This window comes from Falco peregrinus, chromosome 6 (genome assembly GCF_023634155.1).
Source record: "Falco peregrinus isolate bFalPer1 chromosome 6, bFalPer1.pri, whole genome shotgun sequence".
NCBI classification, from domain to species: Eukaryota; Metazoa; Chordata; class Aves; order Falconiformes; family Falconidae; genus Falco; species Falco peregrinus.
This window is the reverse complement of record NC_073726.1, coordinates 29204854-29217217: the sequence shown is the minus strand read 5'-3', so window position 1 is coordinate 29217217 and position 12364 is coordinate 29204854. Positions and strand designations below refer to the sequence as shown.

Below are 12364 nucleotides of genomic sequence, written 5' to 3'. Positions count from 1 at the left end.
CAATGAAACTGTCACCTCCCTAAGAAGCTGCACTGATAATCTAATCTGGGGGCAGGACAAATGGGATTTCCCCAAATAATCTGAGCAAATTTCCTCAGCAATAAAAAAAAGCACCACAAAACGAATGCTGAGCAGGCACTTTAGGTGCACTGCAGGGTCCTGTGCAGCCTTGGTGGCCACAGCCACCGCATGCATCTCTGCCTCACTGAACCATGGGCTGTCTGGTCAGGCCTGCTCCTGTTTCCCTTACTCCATTTGTTTGTGAAAATAAATAAATATAAATACAACATAAGCAGATGTTGTTGTCCCTGGAAACTAGCCTTGCTGGGTATGTTTCTGCTGAAATGGCTTCTTAAGGGAAAATTAGGTTTTGATTAAAGTGTGTTCTTTTCTTTCTTTTAATAAACAGAGGGTACTTCATGTGCAAGCTTTGGGCTTTTGTTGTTTTTTTTTTTAACTGGAAACCTAAAACATCTTGCATGGCTTTGGTTTCTCAAATGCCTGATCCTCAGCAAGGCCTGGGGTTCCCCAGGCACCAGAGCACCTCGTGGGGCATCGAGCAGAAAGCATCTCAGGATGACTCCACATGGAGAGACCATGCCCTTGTGAGATAAAAGTCAAACCCAGACAAAAGGGCAAGGAGGGACCAGCACCCACATATGAACCCCATAAGGCACTGCTGCAAGTCAAGGCAACATTTGGGGTATTTAATCCCAGAAACAACTGCCCAGACATTTTTGAGGGGAAAAACCAGTAACTTTTTTTTCTGAAGGAAAATAATGAGAACAAAGCAGAGGCTTCGCATTTATGGTTATTGTGAAGGGGGAAATCACCTTTTCTAAGTCAGTTCCACCAAAAACTCAATAGAGACGTACAAAGAGAGACCTCAGATGATGAAGCTTCACCCCAGGGGAAACACTGCCCTTAGCAGAGAGCCCAGCAGTACCCCATGGCCATGCACCTAGACCACAGGGTCACGGCGGAGCCAAGGCTGGGAGCCTCTTGGTAGGCACGTTCCCTAAGGACCACCTCCACCACACTTCCAAAGAACTTGAACAAAAGGACCTATGTCTAACCAAACATTTATTTTTCCCCTCGATAGCCTCCGTCGTTCACATCAGCCCCAGCTCAAGCCAGAGCAGCACACACCCCCCATTTCCCACCCGCAGAGTGCTGCTCCATCCCAGGCCCACAGCACAAACACAGGATAAATCACTTACTCCCAAGCCCACCTTACAAACCTGCCAGCACAGCATCCCTGCAAAGTTCTCTGTGACTATGTCTCTAGACCAGAAAAATATTATTAAAAGGACAATCAAACCAGTAAAGGTTGACCTCAAGCCCTGCAGACCTGGAGATGCTCAAAAACTCCGGATCTGACCAAGTCTACAACTGAAACTTCTTGCAGAGCCTGTCCCACCAACCGGGCTGTGCCACATTTGCACAGTAGCTCAACAGTTACTTATATTCCCAAAGGACACGTGGGGGCCTGCTACACTCAGTTTACCCCAAAAGGGGCTCACTTGGCAATATTAAGTCTTTTGAAAGTAACAAAAGCCAGCAGCACATGCAAAAGATTTCCAGCCTCACACAAGAGTGAAAAGACCATTTTCCCTACCAAGAAAACATTATTCCTGATGCCACACCAGCAATGGGCAAACTCTTGGATTTTCACATCCTAGACTAAGCGATCTGAGTCACGTCAAGGAAGGGAAGGAAAAACTACCGTGGGTGCCGTAATGAAAGAATGTTCTTCTCGGGAGTGAGTCTGCAAGAGGTTACGTAGGGTTGGCCAGGAGATGCCCAGCCACAATATGCTCCAGCAATTTCCAGCTGCTGCAAGCTCCCAAGAGACACCAAAGTCAACTGACGTGGCTCCTTCCAGGGCGAATTTCAGCCCGAACACCCCCAGCTCTTCAACAAAAGCTGGCATGATTTTTACCTCCCCTCTTCTCCTCCCTTCTGCCATCATTAGGGGAGCAAAGAACAAAATGCTATTTTTTATATGCTAGTTAACTATAATCTGCTAAATATTCTATGCCAAGGCATAAAGCTGCCTACTATGCTAATAGAATATTTAATTGACATTTATTTGCTGACTAGTTATTTATGCTAACGTCACCCCTGCATAATTAATAGTCTGCTAAAGTCAACTTGAAAAGCACACATAAAACACTGTACTAGGAGTCATTTGCAGTATTTAAAACAAAGAAATCCTGCAATCTATTTACATTAGATTAGTCTAAACTTGGTTTTGATGGAATGAGAGGATAACGACTGGACAAAGAAGATTAAAAAAAAAAAACAATTCAGTATACTACTTTAGAAATATCCAGTCTCTGACAGTACAACCTGCCAAAGAAGATTTCCGAGTTTCATTTTACTTGGCTTGAGGGCCCAGCTCTTAGCTGATGTAAAACAGCATAAGCTCAGTGAATGCCTACTGATCTTCTGCAGCCTCAAGCTTTTAGGAAGTAATATTTCAGGTGAGCCTTCAGTGAAAGAGCTAAACCAGGGCCAGATCTGCTCTCAATTATAGCAGCAGAAAAGTAAACTCACCTCAGATAAATTGGTTGAGGCAAGCCAGCTCCTCACAAAGATAAAAGGAGAAGTCCACTCTGCCCATCTGATCCCTCTACCTGCACTGTAATCGCAGACCTGCAGGCATAGTTTAAGTTTTATTTCCTCTAGGATGAGATTACCAGGGGAAAGTTGGCTTCAGTTAATAAATAAATAGATAGATTAAAAAAATAAATAAATAATCCATGATCACATTTTCTAGAGAGCAGCTCTGGAAGCCCTCCTCTATTTCAGAAACATTCTCTGTACCACTCTCGGAAGAACCTGTGGACAACCTTTGCAGACACAAATGATCCCCAAGAACAATGCTGAAAGGCAAGTGTATGGACCACATGCATCTCCACCACCACCACTCTGAGCTGTGCCCCTCAAAAAAAGCCTTCTGTGCACCCAGGCAGTCTCGAACAATGCCAAACCCCCACCTCGAGCAGAAAGAGACTGCTCAGAGCTTGCTCTTCTCTTTGGTCCTGTCTCACCACCTCCCCTTACTGCTCCTGTTCACAACCCGCATGCCCCATTTGCTCTCCAACCCACTGCCTTCTGCTGTAGCCCAGCCCCAGCACCTGTTCTAACCACTGCATCAATCGACGACTTCCCCTGAGTACCAGCAAAATGCAAAAAATGGCTCAAAGTTATTTCTTCAGACTACCTGTTCATCCACCTGACATCTTGCACGCCGATCAGCAACACAACACAGCAGATTGTCTTTTCACTGTGCAGAACCCGGTGAGTCCTCCAGCCATAAGTTTTGACGTGGCCAACCAGATCCACTTCTCCCCTCCCTTCTACCAGTGATCCCAAAGAGCAGGATCTGGCTCTATGACAGATTTGGATAACGATATTTAAAAAAAAAAAAAAAAGCAACAAGTTGTCATTTGAAGGCAACCCAATCTGCTGTGGCATGCATTTTATCTCCTTTATCACCCATATCCTGCCCAGAATCAGAGCTGGACCTTGGAATCCGAGCGAAATTTCCCTCCTATGGGCTGGATCCAGGGTAGCAGTTTACCTGACTTGACAGACACATGAAAACCTATTTCAAATAATGACCAAATGATGATGTTGGCCTTCACAGAAAGCCTGGGCAGGCAGAATGCTCTAGGTCCACCACTCTTTATGGCTTATTTGATGAAGCAGCTCAATGAGGCTCAGCACCATGCAAGAGGGACTCATTTCACCCCAAGATCAAGCTTTTGAGCTTTAATCCTTCTTATATTGGTGTAACAAAGAAGTAAAAGCCCCTTTCCTACACGTGATCACAGTATGATTGATCATCTTGATCACCAAATCCAGGTATAGATGGTGTTCAGAGGTTTCCCCATCTGCACCAGTTAATTGTAAAATCAAAATACAGACCTGGTTCTCTCCCTGCTGTATTTCTTCACATCTCCAGTCTCCTCTGTCTCCTGGTTAACATGGCAAGCAGACTCAAGCTCACCACGCAGATCTGCACACAGAAACGCCCTATTTGAATTTCCATCTGTCAATAACATTAAAGCAGAACCACCGCGGCAATTACAAGTGTACACAATAATCTTGTCGTCCAGCGTCTTTAGCGCATCCCAGAATGCATTAAGATAGTGCCAGGCAAGATTCAGCTCTGTTGGCTCAGCTGTAAATCTGCAATCTGTACAAAAACACCCGCGTGTCAATCAAACAACGTTCCTGCTCTCCGCGTGGTTCACAATGCATAATTTAGCTACTACGCTTGTCAGGTTCTCCACGCCGCTCTTCCACCCGATGGTAAATGTGTTCATGAACCCAACTGTCATCAACAAAGGAAAACAGCACATGGAAATAACAGGCTAAAGGAGGCAAGAGACCTCTTTTCCTTTCACAGTTAAAGGAATTGCTAATAAGGGAAAGTTTAGTCAGACTGAAATTTTTAATGCTCAGTGGGTAAAACATCCCAAGGGATGGAGGACACTGAAAAACAACTGCATTGGCTCTGCGTTGAGGAGGAGCAGACTGTTTGGCTAAGACACAGGAGGGGATAACTGCCATCCCCATTTCCATGCATGCTAATATAATGGGGAGATTTTAACTAACTGATGGAAAGTCTGTTACATCTCACCCCTACAGGGCAGAAAACAAAGCCTGCTATTCCACCACAGCCTTGCCACTGTCAATGAACTTTGAAGCAGGTTGTCCTTCCTCTTATGAATGACAATTGCTGTGGGGCCTCGTCAGAAAGGATGAAAATTTCACACTCAGCAACATCAGGCAGTAGCTACCCACTGGTCTACACCACAGTTAATATGCAATAAAAAAGAAATCTCTGTCCCAGGACGTGACTTTAGAGCTGATCAGTGCCAAAGCTACAGACCATAAGGACAGCTTCACACTTGCCTCAGCTAGTTCATGAATAAACATCCAATTCATTCAAATGAGTTCTATATTAACTAATTTAAATAATTTTCATTTTGCTTTGAATGGTAAACAGATCTATTCTGCCAGGATAGTTGAGTTTGCAATTCAAATTACACACCGATTTGTAATGAGAAAAATATAATTAATGGCAAAGCTTGAAGCAACTACAATTTTACTCCTTTGATTTCCTGCAGGGAAGGAGGGGCTGGAGGGTGAAGCTCACAGGCACACACACACACTCACACCGTCTGCTTTCATAAGGCAAGACATTTTATTGCAAACTCTAGTATTTGGCTTGGGCAGTCCTATTCCAGTGTGCTGTGCCATAATGTCATGGGAGGACATACCACCGCTTGACACTATACTCGCAGGCACCATGCTGCAATACTAACGTCACCCAATAAATAATCATGTAACAGTCTGTAAATTAAATGACTTCCTTCTATTGGGATCATAAACAATAATTATTTGGCAGCTGCCCCTTAAAAGCTCCGTGTGTGCTGAACATTAAATCAAGCTCTATTGATTTGCTAAACGGATCCGGCCCGTTTTTTCACTTCTCTCTCCCCTCTAATGAAATTCTTCGTCCTACCACTCTGTACCGTTCTTGTCTGGCATCACATTTAGAAGATGAATGCCGATCAGTCCAATCTGATTCGTAAGCAGAGACAGAGCACTGTCCCGATGCTGGTGTTTTGCCCGTCCAACACGTCCTTCTCGGCAGATATGCTTTCGAACCAAACCCTTCAGCCCCTGATGAAAATGAAACCCTAGTGACAGATAACTGGCATGTCTTGCCAACAGGTATCCTCACTGCAACCAGGATGTGCAGAATCAGGCCCTTACAAAACAGGTCCATGTGATTTGAAGCCAGCTTTCATTTCTTCCAAAGGTCTGACAACAAAATAGCAGGCAAAGCTAAAGATGTAAAAACCTCCATGGAGTTCATGGAGAACGTCCATTTCTCTTCTACCAAGGCAAGATCCAATCCGGCAGGCTGCACCAGAAACCACTCTGAGCACTGCAGTGACGTCTGGCTCGCTAAGACACATTCACTCATCAGCAAAGCAATTAAGCACAGGACAAACTCCAGACACCTGCATGCTGCAGGTGTAGCACTCACAAGCTACTTCTAAAAGCTGGTCAGAGCTCCATTCTCCCTACGGAAGACAAGGGGCACTCGTGAAAATTCAGCTTCCACCCTGTGGTGTCCCAATGGGAGCTACGATCTTTTGGAAGCCTCACCTCTGACCAGAGGCTGCGCACCCAGAGGAGCTCTGCCGTTCATGAGCATATTTAGGACCTCTCTCTTTTCCAAGTGGGAGAAGTCCTGAAGGCTCCAATCCTCCAGGCATTTTAGTTGCCTCGTTCCAAAACGGAACTCAAGCCCTTAAACGCCTACATCTCTTTTGAAATTACAATGCATCTAATTTACCCTTTTTGAAAACTATACTAAGACATAGTCAGTAGAGTTTATTCACTAAGAATGGGAGTGGGGAAAAAAACCCAAACAAAACAGGGCACTTGCCCAAATTTAAGACCCTGGTATAGAGTTACATCACCCAGCCAGCAGAGAAAGGAGCTATGATGCACTGCACATTTGCAGTCGTTCAAGCAAACCAATTCACACGAAATAGCCAGAAACCAAAGAGCAGATTCCAACATTTCCATGAAAAGCAATTGCCTCCAGTTATAAGACAATCATTATTTTCTATTACAACAGTCAATAAGATCTCTTACCCCTTGACCCTCACATTCTGAGATTTAGTTTACAGTACTGTACACTTTTCTGGTAACATTGATTATCATCCACGTAATAAAATGTAGTTTAAGAGACCAGTAAAATAAAACACCTAACCCTTTTCACATCAGCTCAATTTACTAGTGCGAAGCCAACAGGTTTCTCAGCCGTATTTGTCTTCAAGACTTCCTTTTTTCTTTTTCTTTTTTTCTTTTTTCTTTAAGCAATCAATCCTCTGTTTATTCAAAATACACAGACCAGAACAAAAAGAGAAGTCCAGCTCAGAGCTCAGCATACGCACAGCAGGAATGTCAGCTCTTATTCAAAGACCGAGCCTGCAGCTCGCTTCCATGGGAAGTCAGGCAACACCTGCACCAGGAGGAACCGCACACCGCATGCCACACACGCTGTTCTTAACGGTCACATGTAACAAAGCAAAAGAACAACTTCAGCAGCAGCTTCCTTAAGTGAGACTTTCCTTACACACATGCACAAGCTGGAGGCTAAATATTCATCTTTTCTTCCCTTGCTCCAGAATGAATGGGATATATGGCAGGAATACGGATGAGTAACAATGACAAGCATGCTTCTGCTTGGAGCTACGCAGTGGTAAGGGTGCACAACTGTTCTGCTGGTGTCACAGCCAAAAAAAAACCACCACCATTTTTCTTAAACACTACGATTATTATTAAACTGTTCCACATGAGCCACCCAGTCACCTACAGCTCTTGCATTCAGCTTTTCTGCACCTAAGAGCTGACAATCAGGATGTGCCCCAACCTATGACAATCAAATTTTGCTATCTTTAACCATGTGTATCTACCACTGGAATTAAAAGCTGAAAGGATCTGGCAATGGAAGGTTTTAAGCTTTCAGGGCAAAACGCTTGAGTGCACAGCCAGCTTCTGGTTTTGGTTACACCCAAACTGATCTTGCTTATTTTAGTTTGTTCTCATTCTGAATTCCACCCTTCCTTCCCTCCTACAAGAATAGGACACTTTTCTCCCCTAACTGAAAATAACAGCTTTATAATTTAGCAGTAAGTTTCCTTGTTAAGACAGCTTCCTATAGAAGTGCCTTCTGTTTTCTCCAACTAGGGCAAAATGCCTTTGCTAGAGGCTGACAAATTGAATGACCCATTGACAGGGGACCTGGCCCTGTCTGCATCACCAGCTGAGGATCTAGAGTACCCATCCCAGATCATCTAGAAGTCTGGAGATTAACCACCAGCCCAATACCAGAGCGTGACCCTAACAAAACACACAGAACTCACCATCTGGAGGCATCAGGACCTTGTTATTCTGTGTACACCAGCCAACCGGGTGAAGATCTGCTGTCATCACGTCACACCAGAAATCTGCCCTGCGGTCATCTCCATAGCCACAGTAACGAAGCAGTAAGAGCTGTCCACATGTTGTAATGATCGTAGCCACCCAGTATGTGTCTGGATTGCTCTTGTTGGCCACTTCTAACTTCATCCCTGGTTGGAAACTGCTTTGAAGGCTGATTTCAACCTTACAAAATGAGAAAGGCATGGTGTTACTTTTTCTTCTTTGCAGGGAGACCCTCTCCCCAGATAAGCAACATAATGCTGCCCTTAAAGAACAGCTCTGGAATAGGACATGAGATGATTTGGGTCCTTAACCCAACCACCTCCTTCTCAATCTGCCTGGGCAGGACCATTCCTACTTCACTGGCATATACCCCATCATGCAAGGTCCCACATGCTTCAAAGGGGCCCTCCAGCAGCAGTAACCTCAGATGCACTACATCTAAGAGAAGACTGGTACCCATCTTTGCATCAGAAATCTCACCAATGCCTGGGAGAAAGGTGGTGGAACTCAAATGAGGTTTCACTTCCCACTGCAAAACTCCATCAGGCAAATCACAGGACACATGCACAGTGCTAAGCACCTCTAGGAGTTAACCCAATTATAATCATTAGTCCATCAACAACACTGAAGCACCTCTGGAGGCCTGACAAGCATCAAGGGCTGAATGCTGTACCAGGCAGACCAAGGAGAGTGTTCCTACTAAATCCATATCCAGCAGCTCAGGCCTCACCTGATTCACCCTCCCAGCACCCTAGTAAATAAACTGTGACCCGTCACTGAATAAAGCAAATGGTTTGGGTCACTGTCCTGCCATCTGATGGAGGTGTCACTTCCATTTATCTCATCAGTGACAGACCACAGGTAACTTGCCTTAGGACACTGGAGATGCCAATGCATCTCTCCTGGTACACTGCAGGACCTTTCAAGTATCTTTCAAGGACCAGTAGGGTGTCTCCAGCTGTTGTTGGTAAAGAAGAAAGGGATGCCAGTCCACTGGATCAGATGCCAGACTTGTCTTCAGTAGACCACCCAAAATGTAGCCTGTTATTCCCTATGAGATGTTTAAGGACAAGTTCTAGGTTTCTTAGTGCCTTATCTCTACTGAAACCAGAGATGATAAAGTCTGGTTTAAGCCTGCCTCTGATTAACTTCTCATTTAAATGACAGGTTAAAATGCCTTTTACTCACAAAGATAAAGGTAATATGGTCTACTTGGCCACCTGAGGACTCCACAGACTTGGGGATGCCAAGTTGCAGAGAAAACACTTCTCTGGCATGTCAGCAGTACTCCCTCCCTCATCCCACTCCAATGAGTGCTACCCAGCCAAAGCCACTTATTTGCAGGTAAGAACACTCCATGTGCCTTTCCTTGCATGGGCACTTCTATCAGCATCAATGCTTGGGAGTCATGGAATAGTTGAGGTTGGAAGGGACCTCTGGAGATCATCTAAGATTGAAGAAGATCTGTTACATTTACTTCTTCATTTAGTCGTAAGATAGGATCTTTGCTCTTGTGATGCTAAGGGCCTTCATAAATCATCCAGGATACATGTTAATTTGTAGTTTTTCTCCTTGTGTTTACCATAAGTAAAGACCAAGATGGTTATCTGGAGACAACGGACTTGTGACTGGAAATCACATGAAGAGTGGAATCAAGCAGACAGATAATCTTCTCTGAAGGCTTTCAGGTTCCTGGCCAACCCAGGGTGTTTTGAGGATCAAGTTTCAGACTGCAAAGCGTAATCACTAAGGTCTGTTCCCAGCACTAACTTAGCTCACATCAACAGTCCCAGGACTGAGGTGCTGTGAGACACAGCAATCAGCAGGATGACGTGGGCATCTCCACCACCTAAAGACATCTTTAGGACTTCATGAAAGCACAAAACTTTTACCTGGATCTGGTATTTGGGTTTGCACCTGGAGCAGAAACCTGGGAGAAGATGCTCTCTCCAGATAGCTGCTGGATCAAGGATAAACTCTACAATAATCATTGCCCTGTAATTCTCTGGTAGAGAGAATTATCGTCCCTCATTCTCCAATACTCCACTGTTGTTCAAATGGAAACAAAATGGGGAATGAAGGGTTGTATTATTTTTTCAGACATAGATGGAAGAGACATTTTCCATCACTGAAGCTCCTTACCCCTTCAAAACAAGCCAAGAAATCACCTGGAGACAAAAGTGGTTTAATGGCATGACAGCAGCCATCCAGATGAATATTTCTCTTAAAGTAGCAACAGGTTCTTCAGGAAGTTTCCTTTTCACTGCAGCACAACTACACTGCTCCCAAAGGACATCTCTGCCAGCAGACTAGGTATAAGGCAACCCAGAGCACCACAGCTAAAACTTCTCTCTTCCTACCAAAGATGTCCACATCCTCCAGAGCATGCAGCCAAGTGAAGCTGGGAGAAGAGCCAGTGTGACTGACAAGCAGCTGTACCAGAACAAGCTGCTGCCTACACCTGATGGGCCAGGTAGGAGGACGAGCAGTCTATCCTCACGAGACTTGCAGCTGAGGACAGAGAACCACCATGACTTGTCGTGGCTTCACAACAAGGCATCACAACACCTTCCCAGTAGGCCCCAACGTCAGTCTTGTAGCTGAATGACAAACACGTCCTGGAAAAATCTACCGATGTGGCCACACGTGCACACCCTTGTCGGTGATGAAGAACTCATGTATCAGCTCAATTTCTGCCCCATGTCCTCATGTGACATCACACACATGGAGCTGAACAGAAGAAGTTAACAACTGGTGGTGGATGGAGACACTGGTCCCAAACAACAACAGCCTTGACTGTGATGGGCTCTGCTTGGAGACAGTCCTTTCTTCAAAGCATGTTCCAATATTCTTCACCAGTAGAGACTTCAAAGACTTCAAATGCTACTTGTGCTAACACAGACCAGAGCCACAGACCATACTGTAACTACCACAGCTGTCTAGGTGATCCATGTTCACCCAGAAGAAGCATCACCTGCCAAAGTACTTGGTTTTCATGCTTCTGAGATAGCATCTCCAGGCAGGAGGCTGAGAGATGGTTTCCTGTGGGCCATGCTGCACGCTAGTGCCGAGTGACCCCACTAGTCAGTAAACCAAGCATTAAGAAGACAGCTTCGGAGAAATGAGATACTCTTGCAAGATCAATCTCTACAGGTTGGGATGGACAGCAGTGAATAAAGAAAGAGAAGGAAAAATAGATAAGGGGGGGTGGGGGGGAAGAGGGCATTAAAAGCAAAAGAAGAGCAATACAAGACCTCAACAATGGAAAATTTGAGTCAAAGGCAGAAGATAAGGAAGCGGCATAAACATGGCGCTCTGACCTGTGCCTGCAAACACACCGAGTCCGCCTCACACCAGCTGGGGGGCTATTCCCACGAGGGCTGTCACATGCATGGAGGGGTGATTTCTCCCGAGAATCGTCAGACCCCCATCTCAGTTCTCCAGGGACCCCCTGAAAACCAGAAGAGGGAACACGCGCAACACCGGCAAGGCTCAGAGCGAGCACGTACGTGTTTGAAGGAGGTGTGGGGAGCAGCGCTGGCTCCTGTTTCCTCCAGGAACTCGTCCCAGTTGAAGTCTGCATCCTCAATGCTGGAGCCGTCGTCTGTTCAAAAGCAAAAAAAAAAAAAAAAAAAAAGGAAAGAAAGAAAAGCAGCCTAAAACACATCCAAAGAAGGCAAAAGTTGTGTCAAAGAGTTCAGGATGACAATAGCAACCAGTTTAAACATCAACACCAGGGAAAACAGAAAGCTTGGTTTCTTGGTTTAAAAATCTGTGCTGGTGATCGGCTCTTACCACACATCCAGCAGACTTTGGGACTTGAGCAGCCAACAGTTTTGAGACCAGAAATGACTCTGCTTTCCTGGCAGCGGGGGAACAAGCCCATCATACTGCAACAGGCACTTATGCTCTTGCACTTTGTATTTGTATTTGAGGACTCTCTGCAAGGGAGGTGGCTGCCTGTCCACTGTCACAAGGGCACAATGGCCTTGCTCATGCACCAGAAGTGGGTCATCCAGCACCGTTAATTACAGCACTGTCCTGGTGATAACAGTAGAAGCTGCTTCTGTTGGCTGAGCAGTGTGTAGAGCAAACACCCAGACCCTTGGGCTGGGGAGCCCCATTTTCGATCCTGCCACCATTTCTCCCCTTCATCAGTATCCCTCCACCCAGACATCTCAGCTGAGGCCGCCATGCCTTCCTCTCCCAAGACTGAAGTTGCTTTCCCCCAAACCTCCCAGCACCCCTCACCAGACCACCTCTGCCTTCCTGCTCTCCACGCTCCTCCGTGCCCCATTTCAGATCCAGGGCTCTGCATCCTGCCTCTCCCAGCCACACT

The 12364-nt window shown here is 45.5% G+C and overlaps 1 protein-coding gene across 2 annotated transcripts in view; it reads right to left on the bottom strand.

Moving 5' to 3' along the window:
* SFMBT2 (Scm like with four mbt domains 2) overlaps positions 1-12364 on the bottom strand; it is a 122635-nt gene that overhangs the window by 90566 nt on the left and 19705 nt on the right. The window contains exons 3-4 of one of the 2 annotated variants that reach the window (XM_055807931.1): positions 11535-11629; positions 7965-8205 (exon numbers count right to left, since the gene is read on the bottom strand). In XM_055807931.1, coding sequence (XP_055663906.1) covers positions 7965-8205; positions 11535-11629 — 336 coding nt within the window. Of the gene's footprint in view, positions 1-7964; positions 8206-11534; positions 11630-12364 lie in introns of those variants that run through there. The other variant, XM_055807932.1, reaches the window with a different exon arrangement.